At 40.6% G+C, this 24856-nt stretch overlaps 2 protein-coding genes and 1 long non-coding RNA gene across 3 annotated transcripts in view; 1 reads left to right on the top strand and 2 right to left on the bottom strand.

Moving 5' to 3' along the window:
• Nucleotides 1–5241, top strand: part of trmt2a (tRNA methyltransferase 2 homolog A) — a 10183-nt gene extending 4942 nt beyond the window's left edge. Inside the window, exons 8-12 of the mRNA XM_031300546.2 lie at nucleotides 913–1035; nucleotides 1353–1428; nucleotides 2677–2793; nucleotides 2878–2974; nucleotides 4051–5241. Coding sequence (XP_031156406.1) covers nucleotides 913–1035; nucleotides 1353–1428; nucleotides 2677–2793; nucleotides 2878–2974; nucleotides 4051–4210 — 573 coding nt within the window. The 3' untranslated portion in view covers nucleotides 4211–5241. The remainder of the gene's footprint in view (nucleotides 1–912; nucleotides 1036–1352; nucleotides 1429–2676; nucleotides 2794–2877; nucleotides 2975–4050) is intronic.
• On the bottom strand, nucleotides 5053–24856 carry dgcr8 (DGCR8 microprocessor complex subunit). The gene is made up of 14 exons (XM_031300544.2): nucleotides 24721–24856; nucleotides 23411–24374; nucleotides 21437–21599; nucleotides 19277–19419; nucleotides 17856–18189; nucleotides 17522–17719; nucleotides 14838–14939; nucleotides 14293–14391; nucleotides 12498–12580; nucleotides 12194–12294; nucleotides 10657–10763; nucleotides 10414–10541; nucleotides 8253–8366; nucleotides 5053–6952 (listed from the first exon to the last, which is right to left on the bottom strand). Exons 2-14 carry the CDS (start codon nucleotides 24095–24097, stop codon nucleotides 6869–6871), a joined length of 2343 nt encoding a protein of 780 aa, XP_031156404.1. The 5' UTR covers nucleotides 24098–24374; nucleotides 24721–24856; the 3' UTR covers nucleotides 5053–6868.
• On the bottom strand, nucleotides 22058–23404 carry LOC116050473. Its single transcript, XR_004105099.2, has 2 exons — nucleotides 22913–23404; nucleotides 22058–22487 (listed from the first exon to the last, which is right to left on the bottom strand). It is a non-coding gene; the product is annotated as an uncharacterized LOC116050473 (long non-coding RNA).

Here is a 24856-nt window from a genome sequence, read left to right as displayed (position 1 = left end):
ACTTAAAGTATTAAAAGTACTCCTCACATTCTAGAAACTGGAAACGATCCAAACAGTTCAGTCAATCAACTAAGCGTTTAATCAGCTAATCATTTCAGATGAACTTGTAGGCTGTGATATTTACAATAAATAAAACATATTTTATAAACCACGTGTTTTGTGTGCAGAAATCCTTAATGTGTAAAGTAACTGAAAAATGTAGTGGAGTGAAATGTACAACATTTCTCTCTGAGATGTAGTGGAGTAGAAGTAGAAAGCACCTCAAATTTGTACTTAAGTACAGCACTTGAGTAAATGTACTTAGTGGCCGGGTTAGCTCAGCTGGTAGAGCAGGCGCACATATATAGAGGTGTATGCCTCAACGCAGAAGGTCCAGGGTTCGAGTCCGACCTGAGATGATTTTCCTGCATGTCTTTCCCCCTCTCTCTCCCCTTTCATATCTAGCTGTTCTTTCCATTAAAGGTGCACTATGAGTTCCTGCATAGTTTCAGCGCAATTTCATTTTTGTCTCAAATCGTAGGCATCTCTCCTTGATCCACTAGCTGCCTGGCCCCTGAACACACCGTGAAACAGCCCAGTCTCAGGAGACAACACAGGGGTCGTAAACAAACACTAGGGGCACAGGCTGTGCACCAAAATACAACAAACCACTCCAGCCAATCACCAACAAGATGGTTGGGGGAGAGGGTGGGGGTTAGTGACAGTAGTCATGACAGTTACAGAAACATGGGGGGAGGGGCGAACTTGCTCTGTTTTGTTTGAAATTTACTTGGTACTTCAACAGAAGTAACATCATGCAGGAACTCATAGTGCACCTTTTAAAGGCTGAAATGTCCCAAAAAAATCTTTACATTTTTTTTACTTAAGTTATATTCCACCACTGCAAATACATGCTGGTTCCTGTCCTGGCAGGTGAATACAGGAGCTGCAGAGGTGCTGTACTCTGCTGTGGGGGAATGGGCCCAGCTGGATGGGGACAGCACAGTGCTGGATGTGTGCTGTGGGACTGGAACCATCGGCATCTCTCTGGCTAAGGTGACCTAGTCGTCTGTCACAGACTTAATTCACCTTTGACCTTGTTTTGATAATTACAACTGACATGAGTGAGCAATAGATAACTGTATTATAATGTTTCTCATCATTTTTGTGTATACCTTTTTTTTTTTTGTAATTAATTTTGTTTACTCTTAAGATTATTTTTGAAATTGAGCAAAGAATATGACCACTCTTGCATTACAAGTCCCAACTTCCTCTCACATACAGCAACCTCTGCATTGTTTTTTCCTATTCTTTCTGGTGTGAAAATGGAGGTTCTGGCCAGTTTTGACATTTCCGTTGACTTTTGTCTCTAGAGGGTGAAGAAGGTGATTGGGATCGAACTGTGCCAGGAAGCTGTGGAGGATGCCAAAGTTAATGCAAAGCTCAACGGTAAGAGGCCAGACAACCTCTAACTACCGCCAGATAAATGTATGCAGTGGGAATATTCTTACATGTAGGATGGTCCGTAATGACAGAGTTCAAGTTAATAGATGTTCATTTAACAATGTCCCTCACGACAAAAAAAGTTCAGTTACACTTTACTTAAGGGTATCTACATAACAGTGACATGACACAGTCATGAACATGTCATAAACATTATAAACAAGTCATAAACGTTATGACATAACGCTTCTATTAGTGTCATTCGGTTTTTGTCATGACTGGTTAGGGTTAGGGTTCATGTGTCATGACAGTGTCATGTGTTCATGACAGTGTTATGTCACTCTTATGTAGCAACACGGTCTCACAGCAGTTCGTGAAATGGTCACGTTATTTTTAATCTATTGATTCGTATACACGGACACGTTTGTCGCTTTTTTTCGTGGTGGTCAGCACGTAATGGGAAGCATCTTGACCCGGAGGTTGGGTTTAGGAAAAGAACGGGAAAAGGACATATCACACGGCGGGACAAGATCCACGGTCTCTGGGGACGCGGGACAACAACGGGACGGTTATGTTTAGGAAAAGAACAACGGGGAAAGGAAACGTCCCACGCGGGCCACAATCCGCAGTCTCTGGGGGACGTGTGACAACAACGGGACGGTTGGGTTTAGGAAAAGAAAAACGGGGAAATGAAACGTGACACGCGGGCCACGATCCCCGGTCTCCGGGGTGAAAGTCCTGTGGTGTTTGACCCATCCACCCCCCCAACCGACCTCCCTGCGCGGATTTTCGGCATTTCACACTACTCGCTACCGTAGTCGTGCTGTGATCACGAAAGATGCTTCCCATTGAAATACATTAGTTTAAAAAACGTGCTGGCCACCACGAAAACACCGAGATAAACGTGTCCGTGTACTCGAATCAGTAGATTAAATAACGTGACCATTTCACGAACTGCCGTGAGACTGGGTTGTATGTAGATACCTTCAAGTAAAGTGTTACCAAAAGTACTATCTTATCCAATCTATTTTTTTCCAAACTTATTGTAGTAATTGGAAGTATTTAGTGTTTCCCCCTTAATGTTTTTGTCGGTGTGTAAAGAGCATAGAGGTCATGATGGTATTGATAAGTTGGTAGTGGTGGATGGGTACCGTGCAGTCCTGGTTTCAAATGACCTATTTTGCGTATCAACTAAAAGTGCATGTTCCGTTTTTGTTTTTTTTAAATTGTTTTTTCATTTGTTTGTATTTGAAGGTCTGAGTAATGTTGAGTTCCACTGTGGGAAAGCAGAGGACGTGTTCCCCAACATTCTCAATGCTCTCGTGTCACCCAACCTCACAGCCATTGTGGATCCGCCGAGGGCAGGCCTACGTGAGTAAACGGGTCAATACATGAAAATGAATTTCACTCGCTTCAGGACTTGTCACATATCAGGTTTTGGTCTTAATGAAACAGATTCCAAGGTGATCCTGGCCATCAGGAGGGCAGAACATCTGAAGAGGCTGGTTTATGTGGCATGCAATGCTAAGGCAGCCATGAACAACTTCATTGAGTGAGTCATTATGTGTTTATCATGTTGCTGTTTTTAAAGCAGCAATTTGTTTGTGGGTATCCGCTTTATTAACTGACTTGTGAAAGGGAAAACAAAACCCTGAATAAATATTTCTACTGTAATATAACATTTTAAAGTGCTCATATTATGCTTTTTGCCTTTTTCCCTTTCCTTTATTGTGTTATATCTTTTTGTGCACGTTATCTATTGTAGTCCAGCCTTTACTTCAGAGACAAACGTGGTCACTTTGTAACACACGTTATAATGCTCACCTAGCTGCTAGCATGGCACGCCCTCATACTCTGCTTCTGACTGGCTAGTAGTCCTTACCTAGCTACTGTCAGGGCACGCCCTCATACTCTGCTTCTGATTGGCTAGTAGTCCTTACCTAGGTACTGTCAGGGCACGCCCTCATACTCTGCTTCTGACTGGCTAGTAGTCCTTACCTAGCTACTGCACATTAGAGGATGGATACCCGAACCGAGCCGGTCGGGACCCGACGGTACCGGCCGGGTTCGGACAGATATTTAGAAATTAAGTTCAGGTTCGGGTCGGGCTCGGTCACATCAGCGCGATAAGGCATTGAACATTTTAAATTTTAAAAAAGCTTATTATGTAGGTGGGCGCCTGTGTTATCGTGCGCTTGTTGCCCCGTGTGCGCTGATGAGCTCATCTGTTGACATTTCTGAATGCCTTTCTACAGTTTCTTAGCAAAAGCTTTCCACACAAACAAACGTACATGTGTCATTAGTATGACAAAAAAACGAGATCGGGTCGGGCTCGGACCTAAATATCTTAATGCCTGTCGGACTGCACATGTGCGACTCCCAACAAAGATGGAACAGAAGTGAGATGTCTCACTCCGTAGCTAAAACAGAGAGCTCAACACACAGGGTGAAAAGAGGAGCTGCAGCAATGTGCAGTACAACAAAAATATTGTTTTCTGAAAATTAAACCACGTAAACCTATTCTGATATAACCTCTAAATATAATTATGAACCTGAAAATGAGCATAATATGAGCACTTTAAAGGTGGTCGGTTCTATAAAAGTCATTTGTAACTTTTTGTCTTTTAGTCTGTGCAGAGCGCCATCCAACAGAGTTCATGGGGCCCCGTTCCGTCCGGTGCGAGCCATGGCCGTGGATCTGTTCCCTCAGACCATGCACGTTGAGATGCTTCTGCTGCTGGAGAGGGTGGATTACGACTCCCAGCAGCAGCAGACCAGCAAGCAATAAGGAAGAGACGGGCTGTATTTGAAACCGCCTACGACAGTACATACTACAGTTGAGCGCAGTATGTACTGCATAGTGCACTCGTCGGGAGAACGCATGGTGAAACTGTTAAATCCATTTATTTTGCAGTATGCTAGGTCAGGCTTAAGTAAGTAAACAAATTTGTTGCGTCACTTTGTATTGTGGGACACAGTAGGCGAGGTAGATTGGTCCGACATCTGGGGATTTTTGGCATACTGAATGCTGCATTTTGGCCAAATCAGTATGTACTGCTGTTATAGTAGGTTGTCAAAGTATCTTAACTTTAAACGCACCCTGGCCTTTGATAGGTAGCATGGGCTTTCTATACTAGAAATGTATGTACACACAGTACTCAAAGGAACCTTTGAAATTAATGTTGAAAGCATTTTTTTCCCCTCGGTCGTCTGTTTAAGTAACGTGTAAGGCCCAATAGTCATTACTTCATAAGGGTCAGTTCATCCAAATACTTATTTACCACTCACCAGTCCTTATCTTGTAATGCAATATTCATTTCAGCTTCAAATAAACTGTTAGTGTTAACAGTATGAACAGTTTTCTGCTTATAACTGAGCTGTATGGACATTCCCTTTTGCCTGTTATGCCTTCTTAGTTCAAGAACTTTTGTCAGCTGTGTTCACTCAAAAGTGGGTTACTTTATGAGCTGTCTTAAAACCACAACGCTATTTAGATTTAAAATGTAGTCTTTGGTTTCCTGGAACTGATACCTTGTTAAACTGTGGGTACCATGGAATAAATAGATTAACCTTCTCTTGTATGAGTGTTTCATCATTCTGTGACTGAATAAAACAAAGCCCTTCTAGTCATTAGTCAAGACATTTTATTTTGCATAACAAATATCACTGAAGTCATAGAGCTCAGGTTGCAATACGTCATTTTCTAGGCAGCAACATCTCAAAACGATTCATTGGTACAGCTCAACAGCAACACGTGTCAAAGCAGTATTTGTTTTTCTTCTCACACCGACACACTTGGCAAGACAAATGCACAGAGGGGGGGGGAGCACATTCTTAAAGCAATCTATAATATCACAACAGCCTTGTGTTTAAACTGCAATGTGTCCTTGAATATGTTGTAGAAAAACCACAGGCCAAATACTTTGACAAATGCACAGCAGTTTCTATTTTTGTTCCAGCAAGTAAGGTGTCTGTATTTTCCATGTCAAGATGTTTTTTCTGTAGTTTGCAGCAACATTAATTCTATAAAATGCATAAGACTGTATGTAAGCTTTGGTATACACACTTTCATCAGCTTGTGTTGAACTAAATGACTCGATCGCATTTTGTATACATCAGTGTACCAATTAAATTTTTACAAGGCTGCCTTTTTGAAAAATGTATTCTACTTGTGGTCAGAAACTATGATCAATTATCACAATGACAAAATACACAATCCATTAAGGATTGAGTCTTTAAAAATCAGCACATGCTGGAGGCATTTTCCCTAAAGTATCTGTTTTACAGCTATTCTTAATAAAATACTAACTGGCTTAACAATAAATGCTTCATCAAGTAAAGGGGACTTGGTCTTTCTTCTTCCTGTTGAAGGGTGTTTTAGGTCCAATGTACTTTATTATACTCTGAGCCCTTCATGAAATGGATGAACTAAGGCAACACGTAGCCAACGTAATTTCTTAAGGGCACCAAAACGGAAAAGCTACGGAAATGTACCAAATGGTTAGTTGGTGTGCATGGCATTATTATTTTAATAAAAGCTAGCAAGAACATAGAGCATCAAAGAAATGATAAATTGCCCTAAACATATTACAGTACTATGTGCTTGGGTTTACTGCAGTGTTGGCATGGGAAGCAGGATGAGACTTGCATTGCCAAAGCAAAAGACGAAAAAAAAAAAAAGGCAACAATTCCCTCCAAATGGAAGTCACCCCAAATATCCTAAAAGCAGAAAATCTTGTACCAACATGATCAGTCAACAAAAATATCTGACCGGACACAAGTGCATAACAATAGTTCTGAATAGTCATCACTTCATCAACATGTTTTCAAATCGTGCAAACCAAAACAGCAACTGTCCATTCTGAGGAAAAACTAAACGGCATGTTTTGTATCCATCAGCCAAAATATCCAGAACACAGACCAGCAAAATACCCAATAAACAAGCAACTTTGTTTCCCTAATTAAACAAATGGTATAAATACACAAGTATTAGTAGTCCCTTTCAAATACTGTAAGCACAAACAAAACTAATAGGTGCTGGTACTATTGCGAGTGTTAAAAACGACAATCACGCAATCAAAACAAGCATGCATTTCTATTTTGATGTGGTTCATGTGTTATCAAGTCACATTAACTTCTCTGTAGCCCGGGCGATTTTTTTATTTTTCTAGTGGCATAGCGAGGATGCATCTAGAGAGGTAGACGATATTTGCTCTACTGTCTGTTAGTGCATTTAGACCTACCCTTACATCTACCAGCTGAACCAATGAAACATGGGCGAAGGAAGCAAGCAGCGAGCTACCTGGCCAGGTCAATGTGGAACTATATTGCCATTAGATCTCAGTGATGCATAATTAGGTGACGGATGGTGGTGTGCGTGTGTGTGTGTGTCATGTCTGACAGTGACAGGGTTTCAGTGCTGTGGTTCCATCAGTGATTTCGAGACTTAAACGTCAACAGTGCAGAGGGGTTCACTCCCTGGCTGGGCAGACTCCATTATGGTCATCTTGGGTTTCTTCCTAGTTTCCTCCTGGTACAGAAATACAATAAAAAGCAAGCAAATTATGACGAGTGCATTCTGAAAACGATACAAGATGTTAAAAATAAGAAAGCTTAATCCATTCTCAATTCTAAAATATAGAAATCACGGCAGTAGAGCCCGACCGATAAAGCATTTTTAAGGCCGATATCGATACAAATATTTGGTGATTTAAAAAAATCCGATATTTTGATATATCGGCCTATATATATATATATATATATATTTATTTATTTATATATATATTTATTTATTTTTTCCCCAGAAAAAACAAACAGATTTCCCTAACATTAGTTATTTGTAGTTATTTATGAGTCCTCACTAAAATATGATTAAAAATAAACATGTTTGTTTTATTGTCACAACAGAACAGAGGAACATCAAAATATATTAAAGTTCTGATAAATAAAATGTATAAAAATACAAACTTAAGATATGAAACTTAAAGGGTAAAACAACAGTGAGGTTGTAGAGCGTCCTCTGGTGGACAAACTCCGCAACACCAACACTCAGAACATGGTTGAAGGGGGTTTCGTCCGTTTTTATTTTATTTTTTGAAATATTCATTTAATCTGCCATTATAAATGCAGATACCGATAGTTTGGAAAATACCTAATATCAGCCGATAATATCAGCCCACTGATATATTGGTCGGGCTCTACACGGCAGTGGCAATGTCATTAATTGAGGCCCTGCAGATTTACCGTTTGCCAAAAACAAAATTCTACCACCCAAACTACCACCTCGTCTTTCCTTCAACGAGCTCTCTGGTGACAACATGTCTGATGTACAACACGTAAACCCTTTTGGTTCTTGTCAGGGGAAGAAAAGAATAAACAAATGTCACAAACAAACAGCCCGAAAATTAATGCGAGAAGTCCTACACTCTGAAAGCAAATACAGGAGGCATTTCTCCCAGGCGACATTTTAACATGTCACAGTGGGGACATCACAGGTGTAAATCATAAAATGAATTATTTAGCTGCTTCAGTTTCAGGGTCCTGGAATTGTGCCTGCTGGCTCACTTGAATAGAGCAGAGCCACCGTTAATGTTAGTACCAGCTGTGCTGTCAAAATGTCTGCTTGGATTTTTGCTTTGGCCTATTACTCTTCCCTCATTCATGTTTGAAACCAATTTCAAAAGGAAATCTAAGTTCTGAGTTACACAGCAGCCATAGAAAGTTGGGCTGGGGGTTGTGGAAGACAGGACCCATGTTTAACAGTGGTTACAATCCAAATGGCATTCAAAATAGATGTTCTGCATGCTGCATAAAAAGGGAACAATTCTCACCCTCTGCGTGGCTAGTTTCCTCATTTCCTCTTGCAGTTTGTTCAAAATGTGAAGGTTTGGCTTGTTCTTTTTGGCATACTGCTGGAGCTCAATCACACTCTTGTCAGAGCTCTCCTGCAAAAGACCAGATGTTTTTAAAAGTCATGAGATGTGCTTGCATAATGAATTATCTTCATTTAGAGCATTTCACTGGTGGCTCTCTGATGTGGCAGGTAGTGAAGTTAGCAAGGCAAAGTGTTAATGGCAAGTACAACTGAAATAGCCCGATAACTGCTTACTCAAAGTGGAAAGGTTCTACAGTGAGAGGGTTTTATTCTAAAAAAGGCATTTTAATTGCTGTGAGGGTTCGACTGTTGACCGCATTGGCAGGCATCACTATGTGAGGTGGAAACAAAGTTAACACAATCCTCATAACCACATCTCTTATCCTCATAAAGCGCAACTCTCGCCAAAATGCAACCTAGGGTCTTTTTGTGAATGTACCCGAGTCAAACTTTCATTTAAAAGCATATTTAGGACGAAATTGCCATTTTAAAGATTGACCGTATTCTAGTTTTTCGGTCAAATGGCCTTTTGAATGAGAGTGCTAGGGACACTACTATGATCACATCAAAATAGCTATTTTTAAAACACTAAGAAGGTTCGACACAACATGAGACTTTGCTCCAAGTCTCACCAGGGGCTCTACACCTTAACAAAAGTATTGAGAACATTGTTTGTGTACCCAGAGTTTACTAAAAAGAAAGGTTTTAACAACTCATTGTGGTAGTTGTTGTTTATTATTATTATTATTGTTGTTTTTCCTATCCGTCATTTTCTCAGTCAAAAAGTGTCGATCTCAGAATGCGAATGAACAGACTCCATAGGAGGAAATGTCATTCTTATACTAGGCTCCTTTTTCAACTACAAGGTCAATACTGTGTTTCACTAACGACAAAACAACGAATTATCCGTGCATTTATATGGAACTAAGCTTTAGGAGCTTTCCATCTTTACTCTCCTCCCTCGACTATTTTTCAAAACCTTTTTTAGTAAACTCTGTGAACACAAACAATGTTGTCAATGCTTTGGTTAAGGTGTAGAGCCCCTGGTGATACTTGGAGCAAAGTCTCATGTTGTGTCGAGCCTTCTTAGTGGTTTAAAAATAGCTATTTTGATGTGATCATAGTAGTGTCCCTAGCTCTCCCATTCAAAAAGACCATCTGACCGAAAAACGAGAATACGGTCAATCTTAAAAGTGGCGATTCCGTCCTAAATATGCTTTTAAACGAAAGTTTGACTCGGGTACGTTCACAAAAACACCCTAGGTTGCATTTTGGCGAGAGTTATGCTTTAGGATACGTAAACTCAGATATTATATGGTTATTGTTTCACAAAACAAAGACTTTTCCAAAGGTTTCCATGAGTTTACAGTAAACCTCTCCAGCCGCTTTTCTGCCCTCAATGTTAAACAGCTATGTTGTGTATATATATTCATTTTTGTATTTATTGTTTATTTCATATTCATGTTTAATACGTTAATATATGTGCCAACCACCATGGCAAATTCTTTTCAAGTGTTAAAGGTGCACTGTGTAGGAATTTCTGCCATCTAGCGGTGAAATTGTATTTTGCATTCAGACGAATAGTGCTCTCTAGCGCCTCGCTTTTTCAAATGCGTGTTGCAACTACGGTAGCCGTTATGTACCAAGAAGCTATGACACCATGTCTTCGCTTTTTTGGCGGCGAGGATTCCTTCTCCTGTGGCTCGGCATAAGTATGATCCTCCATTATGAACTAAAGAGCAGCGCAGGCTTTCACATTTGCCGGGGCAGTGACCAGCGCCTCTCACTGATCTCCTTCTCCGTTTCGCTGGCTCAGAACGAAAACGCGTTGTGGATTAGCTAGACAGGTAGGCTAGTGCTTTATGTCCCTCTCAGCCATTAGAGTTTTTCAAAATGACGGAACGACATGGAAGCCTCCTTGGACTTGCCCGTCCAATGTAAATACAGATAAGAAACTCTTCACTTACGATCATTGGCAGAGGTCATTTTACACCAATGAGGACATATTTATGAATGAAGACATTGATTATAGCTAATAAAAACACTACACAGTGTACCTTTAAGTGTCTTACTTGGCAATAAATCCTCTTCAGATTCTGGTTCAAGAGAGTACTTACCTTCTTGACCATCTTATTGCTGTCTCTGCCGTACATGCGGAGCAGTGAACCCCAGTTCTTGACGTGAGGATGAAGCATCTGCAAGATCTTCTGAGATGCCAGTTGTTTGCCAACCCTCTTGTTCTTGCCTAGTGACAAGGGGACAAAACATGTCACTGAAAGCTGCTTGTATGTTATGTATGTTGGTTTGCTGTACTGGTTCACTGCCACTATGTGGTTAGATGAGGATTAGGATCTACTTACACCATCCACGCACGGTGTGCTTCCCACACGTCATCACATATTCACTCTTCTGGTTTTTCCCAGGGATCACCTCAAATTTAATGCTGGTGTCTCCCATTCCATGGTTTCTACAGGGAAGACATAACAGTACATTATAAATATATATATATATATATATATATATATATATATATATATATATATATAATATATATATATATATATATATATATATATATATATATATATATATATATATATATATATATCTGCAACTAGGCCTGTCGCAATATGCAATAAATCAATTAATCGCATGATAAATAAAAATGAGCTAGATCATTTTTAAATGGAAATTATCGCGGCTGGAAAAATTCCATTTAACTTATTGTTTTTGATTGTGTTTGGTTTTCATTCAAGTGCATTTTTTGTTAACAGAGACAGAGTCCATTTAATTTATGGTTTTTGGTTGTTTTGTTCATTTCTTGTGGATATTTAAAATGTCTTCCAGTTCCAGTGTTAAATATTCTTTAGAAATAAAAGTTTATTTATCTTTGAAAAAGTGTACCTGCATTATTATGCCATTATCATTATATTAGATGAAAATGGTCTCAGAATGACAATATTATCGTTTATCGCAATCATTTCTGGGACAATTTATCGTCCACCAAAATTTGTTATTGTGACAGGCCTATCTGCAACCTGGCTCTTTGTTGTCCTTGGCAACAATGACCCAACAGGTCATTAAAGTCGTTCAGCACGTGTACATGTGATGGTTGGACTTCGTGGTATTTGTCCCGCCCCTCCTCCACTGTGATTGGATGGCTGAGTAAAATCTGACAGCGACAAGTTTTACCTTGTGACCCGAACCTTGTTTACTCTTGGTGACCCGAAAAAAAAATAACAAATTAGGGGTGCATGATATATCGACTCAATAGCGTTTTTGCAATATCACGTGCAATATCAATATCGAAAATGTACTGAAAAGTATGCAATATTCGTGTATTTTGTGAGATGCACATGGAGACAGTGAAAGAAACGAGAAGTGTGAGGACAGAAAGAGTGCGAACTGCGAAGCGCGTTTAAATAAACCCTTAGGTTGTACGAAAACCTGTTTTGATATTCTATGAATCTATTTTGATGCATTTTCAACTTTTGTGTTTTCATATAGGTTTAAGAATATCGGAATGACTATCAATATCGCAATATTCACACTCAATATCGCAATATCACATTTTGTCAATATCGGGCAACCCTATACCAAATGTGAGTAAATATGATAAAAAAGAAATTATTGCAAAGGATTAAAAAAAAAATACACTGGCGTCAGGAAAGACCCTTTGGTGGACACACGCCATTACCAGGTAGAGTGCACTCGATTTAGTTCATCTACATAACGTGCAGATTTTTTTGTGTTCAATGCAATGAACTGTGTTCCATTGTAATGCACTGCATCAGACTAAACTTCATTATAGATATAATCCTGAAAGGAAAAAAAAATGACGACCGAAAATATTCATAAAAATGTACTTGTTTGGTGGCATAATGCATAACCTCTTACCTTTTAAGGCACTCATGAAGAATCTGATATGGCGAAAGTAGTCCTGCTTTGTTGGTCAGCTCATACACCCTTGAGTCTTCTATATTGATATGATTAAAATACTGTGGAGGAGAGTACAGAGTGTTACCATTGTTGTGTGTTACTCTGTTATTCTATTGTTGGCAACAATTCTTGTCCAAATCATGTTACCTGCCTTCAATGTTGGCGACACGTACATGACCTTTAGCTTACTCTATTCCACTTTACTGAAAAAGATTCCAGGTAAAAAATAAACGTCAGAAATAGGAGAAAGAAAAAGAAGTACCTCCAGTTCATCGCCCTCAACAGGCTTCTCCTCCGAGGTCTGCTTCACAAAGTCAGGGATGAGGATTTCCAGTGTGGCTCGAGCTGAAGTTTACACCAAATTACCATTGGGAGCAAAAGAAGTGACGTATTACAACATGCAAATGTACCCGTGCAACCATCTACTGAATATAGTAGTAGTAATAAGTATATTGTAGTCTTTATTGCAGAAGGTGCGACAAAGATGAGTGACTGTTGTGAAAGGAAATTAAGTGGGTGGGGAACAACTTGGTCTTCCATTTATGGCGTTTTTCCATTACACGGTACCTGCTCGACTCCCCTCGACTCTACTCGCCTCGACGCACTCTGCGTCTGTTTTCCACTGCAGATTTTAGTACCGCCTCAGCATGGCTGGTCGTCATAGCGGCGCAGCAGTAAACTGTCGTGACCTAACGCGACACACACACAGAACATGGAAGGTGTGTTGTTGCCAGAAGACACATTTTGTTTCAAAAGAAGCTGGAGGCAGCAAAAAAACACAGCTGGCTAAACTATTTAAAAATGGCGGGTTTGTTCAGGACACCCCCCTCTGTCGCTTTCACGTCACCTTTCGGTATTGCCTCAGCTCGCTTGGAACCTCGATTGAGGAGGTACTAAAAAAAGTACCTGTTGGCAGGTACCAGGTACTTTTTTCCTAATGGAAAACCAAAAAAGGCGAGTAGAGACTAGAGATGTAATGGAAAAGCGCCATTATAAGCACTCTTGTGGCCACACCAAACTGGGTAACAATAAGCATTTGGTATGTCAGCGGATTCATTTGGTTAAAGAAAACTACAAACTACTATAATTCACATATGTTCCATTCCAGTCAGTGCCATCCACCTACAACATGATGTGTAAAATATAGTTTGATTATTATACACCCAGGACCAAGACGGTTCTTTGTGAGAAGCCCTTAAAGTGCCCATATTATGAAAAAAAAAATCACTTTTTCTGGGATTTGGAGAGTTATTTTGTGTCTCTGGTGCTTCCACACGCATACAAACTTGGAAAAAAACAAACAAACATCCATGCTGTTTAGAGTGAGATACGGTTTCTGAATGTATCCTGCCTTCAGTCTCCGGGTGAGCTGTTCAAAATCTGCACGGCTTTCTTTCGTCACTAACCAAAACGAGCGGGCTAACCGCTAGCATGCTAGCGCTAGCATGCTCCCTCGTTCTCAATGGCAAAACACTGCTACAACACACACTAGTTCACCATAATCTACAAAAGAACTGCTTCCATGTCCCTGTTCTGCAGGTATTCCACGCAAAGTTGGAAATGCGCCCTCGTTTAGAAGAAGTCTCCCGGCTAATCCTGCCTTGTACTGACTGAAGTTAGAGAAACAGCTAGCTGATGTGATCTTACCTAGCTACTGCACATGTGCGACTCCCAACAAAGATGGTACAGAAGTAGGATGTCTCACTCTATAGCTAAAACAGAGACCTGAACACAGGGTGAAAAGAGGAGCAGTACAACAAAAATATGGTGTTTTTTGAAAATTAAACCATGTAAACCTATTCTGGTACAACCTTAAAATACAATTATGAACCTGAAAACGAGCAAAATATGGGCACTTTAAACGGATTTAATTGCTGGACATTTAAGACAACTGGAACAACATATTTACAATAATGGGGATTTTCAAAATGTCTCCATAAGCAATCCCAATGTCACCCACTGACAGTAGTACTCTGAGCTAATATACTGTATCTTCAGTGGTGAAATACACCAACCGGTCTATCACAATGCCAAGTACTGTAAATAAAAGGAATTACCAGCTTTATTCTTAGCAAGTTTTTTACTGCTTGCAGTTCCTGTGCCGTACGTTACTCCATCTATAACCACCGACGCTCCAAAGGGTTCACTTGGATTCTCTGCGGGGCACACAAATTTGATATCAAGTTACACTCAACAACAAACGTTCATTCATTAATAGCAGTAGTTTTGTGTGCACATTTCTGGGACTACAAAGGGGGCTAATGAAAATAGGTGTGCTGTGCTGGGCTGTAGATGACAACAGAATGAGCAGAGTAGATTTACACATCACAATATAAACCTGCTAACTCTTTTAATCCTGATAAGGCAAGAATGGCATAGGACTTTAACCCTCCTGCTGTCCTCGGGTCAAATTTGAAGGTTTCTACATCCGAAATTTGGGTTCCTTTCAACCAAATTTTCACACAAAATTTATAGGTGTTTTGTTCAACTTTATAGCATTTATTTGCATTTGCAAAAAAGAAGTTGTCATTTGAAATTTTGACCCAGAAAAACAAAAAGTTGCACCTCAATTCTCTAAGGACACTTGCAAAAAAGAACTTACCACATTCAAAAAAGTTGTAAACAGGTCGAACCTTTAGGACACGCTGCATATATTCATGTAAGATGCAAACTTCAGACTTCCCGTTAGGGTTGATGACAAATTCTGTTAAAATAGAAAAATTAAAATGCATCAAACAAACAAACTTAAAAAGGACATCTTTAACAATGATAGCACAGATATTAGGGCTGAGTCGAGCAGTCATTTTTTGGTTGTTGTTGTTGTCAGTCAGTGATGTCAGGAGCGCTCACTGAGTGAGTGCTCATCGCTTTCACGCTGCTCTCCTGGCTAAAATCATTCCAACATGTTGTCCTGTCCGCTCGGTACAGTTTAGATTCTCTGCTCGAGACCGAACCCGACCGGCCGGGCCGGGCCCTTGATCAAGCATTTGTGTTTTTTTAATCATTACTTTATTAGCCTTATTCTGTGCGGAGCAAGTTATGCCTCTCCAGCTTCTCCCGCCTCTTATGCCTCTCCAGCTTCTTTGGGTGGATGTCCTGCACTGACGTGAGGTAAACTGGGCTACATCGTGTCTCCTATATGGTTCCAGGGCTTTGATTATGTTGCTGCCTCAATCTGTTACCCACACTATTCGGCTGAGGGAGCTAGGGGCACTTTTTTTTCTTTTTTTTTTTTATACGTTTCTTCATTCGGATCCATTTGCAATTCGTTCCATTCTGAATAAACAAACAGCGAAATTTACATGCTTCGTCCTTGTTGCATTACCGGTATTTACTGAGATAATTCTAAACAGATTTCTGTAGTTCAAACAACTCGGAATTGTAGTTGAGAACGTCAGTTATAACGGCCCACGTATTAAAAAAATGTCGGGTTTAAATCGGGCTCGGGCTCATAATTACAGTTAATGTGTCGGGCCGGGCCGGGCTCGGACGCAACGTGCACAGGCTCGGGTAGGGTCGGGCTTGATTTTTTTGGGCCCAATCTAAGCTCTACCGCTCGGTGAATATGTCAGTGTGGGGAGCAGGGTGAGACTGAGTGAGTTGGAGGCAGCTGCCCGCAGGAACAGAAGCTTGTCCCGGGCAGATAAGAATAAGGTTATACCCTGCCTTCTACTTAGAACTAGAAGTTGCTATGAGCTGTAAATCCCCCAGTCTCTGGCTTTTGTTTGATATCTAGTGACGGCAACAAAATGTCGTTAGTGTAGTGTACGCTACATTTTATTTAAGTTGGGCTTTATTGTGAAGGGTAAAAAACAGAAGAAGTAAAGCTAGCTTTACGCGCTGCCGTTGTCAATATGGGAGTTAATAAAAGTGTATTAGCCGTCTTGGTTCACGCTGGTTCATTTTACAGAGCCTCTGTGTTTTTATTTTATTACCCGGAGCTACTTGGTAGTTAGGACGCGTTAGCTTGGAGGGCTAACTGGCTCGTTTAGTTTATTACGTGAACGTGTTTGTCATCCTGAATGTCCCGCCGAACCCCGTTTAAAAATCTCTCAGTTCTGGGGTTGGCTCAGTGGTAGAGCAGGCGCACATATACTGAGCGGTTCATGCATCGACGCAGAAGTCCAGGGTTCTAATCCAACCTGTGACAATTTCCTGCATGTCTCCACCCCCCCCTCTCTCCCATTTCTCACCTAGCTGTCCTGTCAAAAATTAAAGGCGGAAAAGCCCAAAACATAATCTTTAAAAAAAATAATCTCTCAGTTCAATAAAGCACTGCTTGATAGTCTATATGAAAAAAGGAAGGAATAATTGTATTGAAAGGCTAAATACGATTCGGCTGACAAAATAGGTTTACTACACTTGATTTTAATTTCCACACTTTTTGCAAAAAGATCTAAAGCTGACAATTCATAAGTTCCTTTACACTACACTGCAGAAGAGTTAAGACCACAGGAAGAAATCAGCCTTGCTTTGACAGGCAAAAAGGAACAGAAATGATACCAGCCAGGTTACTGAACGATACTTTTTTCGATACCAATTCATAAAATCCATTTGACATACTCGATACTTTAGAGCAGTGTTTCTCAAATGGGGGTACGTGTACCTCTAAGGGTACTTTGGAGGACTGCAGGGGGTACGGGAGATTTTTTGCTAAATGTTTTTCAGTTACAAGGCTGTAGTTACTTCTGTCTTTTTTGGCTCCAAGTTTGTCACCTTTTTTGAAGGTTTTGTCATTTGTTTTGACTTATGCTTGCCTTTCTTCTTTACTTTTTTCAAAGTTTTTGTCACTTTTTTTCGAAGTTTGTCGCTTATTTGAATTTTTTGTCACTTTTGTCGCCCTAGTGTTGCCTTCCTTCTTTCTACCGTCTTTTTCCAAGGTTTTTGTCACCTTTCTTCATCAGCATCTAAATGTTTTCCAGGTCCAAGGCTGTTGTTTAGTAAATCTATCGCTGACATCGCTGTATTGTTCCTCTTTATAGAGACTTTTCTACCAAAAATTATTCGCGCTGGTTAGGGGGTACATGGCTTATAAAAAACTGTTAAAAGTTGGAACATTATTGAAAAAAGCTTGAGAACCTCTGCTTTAGAGGCAATGCGGTCGGTGCCTAAAAAGTATTGAATACGGTAGCCAGCTCTAGGCTACACAGACTACTCTATAAGGATAAATGTATTCTTGTTTTATTTTATGGTTTCATTGGTAAACGATAATAAAAAAATTAACACCTGCCTTCTTCTTAAAAAGTTGTATTAAATTCACAAAGTATGAATGTATAGAATTGTTACCTTTCTTAGTTGGTGCATCTTGGACCGACAGTGTGATGAGTTTCTGGTTGGCAGGCAGGATCGGTCTCTCCGACTCAGCCTGCTTCCTCTTCATGTCTCTGTTGAACTGCCTCCGCTCGGCCCAGGTACGAAACTTTTTTACTGTGACTTGTTCAAAGTCAAAGCATTTTTCCAGGTACAGACGAAACTCTTCAAGTTCTGTGAAGAGGTTTTATCAAGTTAGATCACTTAATAAAAAAAAATAAAATAAAAAAAAACAGCTTGAGTTCTAACGGCAGCAAAAACATAACTTTCAAAAGTCCATAACTGGAAACGTGCTGTGAAAAGCCCTTACCTATGGACTCGTCCTTGCACACCTCCACCTTGGCCTTAACTTGTCCTAAGGCTCCGTGGGCAATGTCACAGAGAGCTTTAACCTGCAGGCTGTTATTAGTGGTAGCCTCTACATCTGGGTCGCCGTCAGTCATACTGGAGGGAGGGACACCGTCCTGCTCCTCAGCTGTAGCATCTGACTTGCCTGCACTCTGTTCGCCATTGACCTCATCGGCAGGCTTAACAGGAGACTCCACGTCATTAGGCGTCGCCTCCCCATTCAGCTCCTTCTCCTCAAGATCCTTCATTTTCTTGTAGTGTAGGCAAGGAATGCTGCTAGTAGGAGGGTCATGTTTCTGTGTCAAAAAGGAAGACCACGAGTCATCACAAAAAGGTCAACAGTGTTATCACTTTGACACCATGGCTGACTTCACTCAGACATTCAAGAACTAAGCTGGAATATCTCCATGGCCTTAAAAAAAGATCAATTATTTATTTCCTATAAATCTTATAAGTTGTGATTTTTCAGTAATCAAATGTTCTTTTTTGGAATGGAATGAATAGATAAGAGAAAGAGACTTGAACAGACAGGAGGCTATCAGTGGCAGATTGTGTTATTGTGAGGCCGTTGCTCAACACTGACCAGCAGCACAAACTGATGGCAGGAGCAAAATATGTAACAGACAGCACCCAAATAGTAAGATCAAACCCACTGCGAAAAACTGTTCACATTAGGGAATCACATTAGGGAATTAAAATCTAAATATAATTCTAAATTTCTTTTTATAAATAGGTTGGCTAACGTTAGCTAATCTCCCTCTTCTCATGCCACGTCTGATGAACAATAAGTTACGGGAGTATTCTCGGTAACGTGACAATCTGCAAAAAACAGGTTGCTTACAAATCACTAAAATAGTAGTGGCAGCACCGTTTGGCTTAGTTATCAATGCTGTTAGCATCGTGGCTAACACTGTTGTTACTTAGTTTACGACAAATCGTTTTGGCTGTGCTTTCTAACATGATGTCATTGTGCTAACCGAGCACCGTTAGCCTTTACAACAGAGCCGCTTCACTACACTTGTTAGATAATGTTTCATTACAGAGTTCTCTGTTGATTTGTGTTTGTCGCTCGTGCTGGAAAATGTAAACAGAGCGGCGTGCCAGAAATGCAATGCGCCATGACGTAGGTCCCCTTCAAGGCCAGGCCAATGTTGGAAGTCCCTCTAGTGGACAGAACATGTAACAACAACCACATGCTTATAGTGGCACTGACAATGCATAAGCCTGAGTAGTGTAGTACACATTTATAACAGGCTGCATTTGAGCATTAAATATTTGGATATTAAAAACAATTACAAATGAAATTTGAATGGTATTATAAAAGGAAGACAGCCCTAGTCGATCAGTGTGACAAGTTAATTAGACACTTGTGTTGCATCTTACCCTTATGCTGCCCGTCCCAAGGAAGTAGGGTCTGGACCAGGTAACCACCCTGGTCTCTCTGTGCAGGTAGACTGGAATGCCCGAGTTATGGAATGTCATGATCCATCCATCAGGTAGAGGCTCAGTGGGTGGACGCCCACGACCTGGCATAGGGGGGGAAATGTAAATGCAGGCAATAATTACTACACTATTACTTTATGTAGGGAACTTTTCTAATAACTATTAGAAGACTTTTATGCATTACCACAAAACTCCTAATTGTGTGACAACTATTTCAGAGATATTCACATTGGGCTACGATTAACCTCAGGTTTGGATTCAAGTTTTAAAGGACAGTTCCGGCGCAAAATAAACTTAAGGGTTAATAACACATGTGTACCGAGTCGACTGTTCTCTGGGATCTGTTTTCATGCTAATTGAATGCATCTCTAGCTTGAAACAAGCTAGCGCAAAACCGGTGGTTAGCTGCTAATGCTAGCTTTTGGGGCACTTGGTAAATCACTATTTCTACACCACTAACAAGGCTCACAATAGCACCACACTTCAACGGTAGCATAATGAGGGTCCCTACATGTAAACTGAAGCATTGAGAACTTTGTAAGTGTACAGACAGTTTATTAAAAAGATTGTCGTCTGCTCATGACTGTTTTCTAAGATGGCGTCCGAATGTAAACATTAACGCTAGTGTCTTTATAATCTATCTTTTTAATAAACTGTCTGTACACTTACAAAGTTCTCAATGCTTCAGTTTACATGTAGGGACCCTCATTATGCTACCGTGGAAGTGTGGTGCTATTGTGTGCCTTGTTAGTGGTGTAGAAACAGTGATTTACCCTCTGCCCCGAAAGCTAGCGTTAGCAGCTAACCACCGGGTTTGCGGTAGCTTGTTTAAAGCTAGAGACCCGTTAGATTAGCATGAAAACATATCCCAGAGAACGGTCGACTCAGTACGCATATGTTATTAACCCTTAGGTTCATTTTGCGCCGGAATTGTCCTTTAAGGTATGAAAATTAGGTGGAGTAAGTAAGGTTAGGACCAAACATGCAGGTGAAGCGTTACTGAACATCAACAGTTTGAAGTTCACCACTACACTCGCTCTTCATCCAGCTAGTTGGATTAGGCATTACGACATGTTGTAGTTCAGGTCACACTAGAGCTGGGCAATATATCGATATTATATCGATATTGTGATATGAGACTAGATATTGTCTTAGATTTTGGACATTGTAATATGGCATAAGTATTGTCTTTTCCTGGTTTTAAAGGCTGCATTACAGTAAAGTGATGTCATTTTCTGAACTTACCAGACTGTTCTAGCTGTTCTATTATTTGATTTTACCCACTTAGACATTATGTCAACATTACTGATGATTATTTATCAAAAATCTCATTGTGTAAATATTTTGTGAAAGCACCAATAGTCAACACTACAATATCGTTGCGGTATCGAGGTATTTGTTCAAAAATATCGTGATATTTGATTTTCTCCATATCGCCCAGCTCTAGGTCACACACATGGAAATGAAATGCCATCCCATGTTATTTCTATGGTCACACACACCTTAAACAATTATTTGATACCTCATCTGCGGCGCTTTGAACAATGAGCTTGTTTGAACATAGTGAACTAACAAAATGCAATTCGGATACTCATTTCTATACTTTTATGTTTACATTTATGTACTTTTCAGACTCGAGTTTACTCGTTCGCCATTAGGATTTCAAACCTGATTAGTTTAGTGAGTCCTTGCATGTAGTGTTTTACATCTCGCCACCTGACCAACACCAGTGTGCACATGTCAAAAGGTGCCCATCAGCGTGTCATTTTCGACTGTGATACTATTTCAGAGCACTACAACACAGAAAGGGGGGTTACTTGGTTGTCCATTTTTAGTCGTGCAGTTCTTACCACTCTAACCAATTGCCCGGGTAAACCCTGTATTGTAATCTATATCAGCACACTATTGTATGACATAATACTAAAAATTATAAACCCAATACTAACCTATATTTTGTATCAATTCACTTTTAACAGATTTAACATCTAGCATATACTGTTTAGAATAGAGCAGATCATATTGTGTCCCATCGAACTGAAACCACATTCCAAAACTGCCTAGATAGTACCCAACCCTAAAACAGACAGATCCACCACTCACTCTTCAGGACAGTCTTAATTTTGGTCATCATGGGATGAACACCTCCTTCACCATCTGACTGATGATCACTGTCCCCGCCAAATTTGTCCTCTGCCGGACGCATCTTTTTTGGGACTGGCATGCCCTCCTCCAGCAGAGCATCGACGTCATTGTCAAACTCCTCCTGGAAGAGTCAATGGTTAAAGCCCGGGAGAGAAGGTTGGGTCACCAGTTTGAGGGAGTTTTGTCTGATGCGATGCCATAAGGTGAACAATTGGTGGAGAAAACAAACCCACGCATATAGGAAAAAAACATCAGTGCCGCTTTGACGCATAAAAGCTAAATCCTTCTGAATTGACAAACAGACCATACTGAATCTAAATCACCTACTGCTACAAATGAAATGACATATTAGCGGTTTTGATCCCTCCTTTTTTATTTCTATTGATTACTCTTGCATCAAATCACCCAGCATTTAATGGGAGAAATTAAAAATGGCACTAACCTCTTCCAGCATCTCCCTTCTCATTTTCAGTAATAAAAAACAAACGCATAACTAAATGTCTGCTGCTTGATTGGATTCTGTCTCAACCAGTCACACATTTTAATGCAGAAAAGGTCTCAGGTGTTACAATAAAAAAAAAAAATCAAGAAATCATTACAATGGTTATTTTTCTTAGTTCTAGCTATACTTAATCCATACTAGATGATCCCAAATTGTATCAGCCAATTCATAGTTGTGCTGTTTGTGCTATTTTTCCCCTGTAGCATAATTAGAAACGTATAACCCAGCCTCTATTTTCCGCAACATTGCAGAAACCCGCCAACTGTCGACTACATCAACATATTTACCATAACTTCAACATAACACCATAGCAGAGCCAATCTCACCAAATAAAACAAAGTATCTGCATTGCTACAGGTGTTTGTTTTTTTTGTTTTTTTTTAACGTGGGGGACACCAGGGAGTTAAGGAGCAACACAAGATACAAGGTTCAAGAAAGTGTGGTCTCAATTTGGAATCCCACCACCATGAAATCTTGGCCTCGATTAGGCTGCGTTCCCACTACAACCTGCTAGAGATGTTCCGATACCAATACCAGCATCGGTTCCGATACTGCCTAAAACACTGGTATCAGTAAGTACTGGAGTTTATGCACCGATCAGATACCATGTAATAAAGCCCTAAAGAAAATCTACGTTAGTTTATTTATGTTCTTTTTCCGTTATAACTGACTGTCAAACTGGATAATAAAAGAAAGTTCTGAGGCGTTCATTGTTTGTGTTTGTTCATGTTTCACAAAGAGTTTAACCTAAGCCAGACCAACAACAAAGATAGAAATAATATCACATCCATACAGGGATAGTAGTTGTTTAAACATAATAAAATATATGACACACTGGTATCGGATCGGTACTCGGTATCGGCCGATACGCAAGTTCAGGTATCAGAATCGGTATCGGGAAGCAAAAAATGGTATCGGACCATCTCTACAACCTGCACTGTTTGCGGCTCTAGATATTAGTGAGAAGACATGATCCAGCATGTCAGTAACTATTTTGTTCTGACGTCAGTCAGTTTAGAATATTATGAGAATGTTATTACAGCAGCAGTCACTTTCAAATCTATTACGAGGTAAACGGCAAAATAATGCTGTTCATTGTACTCTACAGAGAGTTAGACTGGCCCGCTCTGTGTGTTGCCGGATGATATTGCATTGCTGCTAAAGTTGACCTACGTTCAACCTTTACTGGACAACCTTGTTGTTTCGTTGTTGTCACCATGTCTGCACCCCCTGCAGTGCCATTGCAGTGGTCTCATTGAAATGACAGCGGAGGCTGTGTTTAATGACAGTGTTGATAATGCCCTGTCTTGTATGGACTGTACTCTATGTGCTGTATTAGGCCTACCGTATTTCTGTTTGACAGTAAAGGGCAAAAACGGGTGTGTAGCTTATAATGACATGGGTTACTGCAGACATAAGAACAGACGTACCCCATAGGAGAAAGCTACGGCCTCCTCATCTGCTTGCTCCTGCTGAACTATGACATCAGACTTAAAGCCGCCGTGCTCCACGTCGTCGTCATCCAGGAAGTTCTCGTAGAAGTCATCCAACTCGTCCAGGACGGCGAACTCTACCTTGTTTTCCGAGTCTACCTCAGCCTCCTCTGATCTTCTGCCTGCTAGGTTTCCTGCTCCAGAGCTACCCTCGGCTACTTCCTGCTCACTAGTCGAGTCGTGCAACTCACCATTTACGCTGTCTAAGCCGTCATCACTTCCTCCCTCCTGCCCTTCACCTGTGTACAAAACCTTCCTGTCTTTGCTATTGCTGCTTTCAGTGAAGCTTACGCGGATCTTAACGTCTCTAAGCAGCTTTAGGTCTGGTAGGAACCCGGTGACTGGGAGAGCGTGGCGGGCTGTTCTAGGGCATGGTGGGATGGCATTGGCCTCATCTGAGAGGTGGCTATAGAAAGTTATCGAGCCCTTGCTGAGGGCCTGCTGTGGGTTGGCTTCCCCGTCCCCTGGGGTGTATGTGTATCCATCACCACCAGAGCTAACGTCCATTACCTCTGCGTCACTGGACGTTTGCAGGGGAGGTGGTGGAGGTGCCCTGCCCTCATCTTGGCCAAAATCATCAGGTGGCTCCAAGGGGAGAGGGGGTAGCACATCATCTATCTCCATTTCCTCTGTATAACGAATTACAACTTATACAGACCGATATGTTTATTCTAAAATCTGACCTGTTGAGAGACTTTCTTATCTAAACCCAGAATGCATGCAGAAGCACATCCCTGTATAGACCGCGTACCAGAGGTGAAAATGCTAAGCTGACTACATTGTTCTTTTCATTAATGTAGACAGCTGTCAGAATCACTGTCTCAATTATTGGAAATCACAATGCATTCAGCTTAATATGGGATCTAGGCACTGATCATCCTCCACTGGTTTCTTCTGGGAGCTAGAAAGAAAGGACCAGTACGAGTAACGTTAGATGTCAAGTTAGTGCAACTCAATGACTAATACTGTAATAATTAACATCTGACTTCAACGTAACATGTGTCCTTTGGCATGGGAATATGATTACTGTTAATCCAAGTTCAAATAACAAGCTAATTCATCGTTAAATAACAGGGGAAGAGCCTCGTTTTAGCGCATCTGTTCAGTCTACTCTGCACAGCGGGCCCCTGGTGACATTAACATCCGTGCTAATAAGCTAACAAGGCAATGGGCTTTAACGTTACAGATTCTCGCGGATGAATAAGTGGTCAGCCTGCCCGAGAACAGTTGATTACAGAAATACTCACCGATAAATATGAAACGGCTGTCTCCTATTGGACATCTGACTACCTTTTGAAATTATTTTATTCTCCATGCGCTGCCATACTGCTTCAACTGCAGCCCCGCCATCTTGAAGAAAACCACAGCGGCAAACTAACTCAG

The sequence above is a fragment of the Sander lucioperca genome, chromosome 2 (genome assembly GCF_008315115.2).
Source record: "Sander lucioperca isolate FBNREF2018 chromosome 2, SLUC_FBN_1.2, whole genome shotgun sequence".
Classification (NCBI taxonomy): Eukaryota; Metazoa; Chordata; class Actinopteri; order Perciformes; family Percidae; genus Sander; species Sander lucioperca.
Note: the sequence above shows the minus strand (reverse complement) of the source record. Positions and strands in the feature narration are given on the sequence as shown.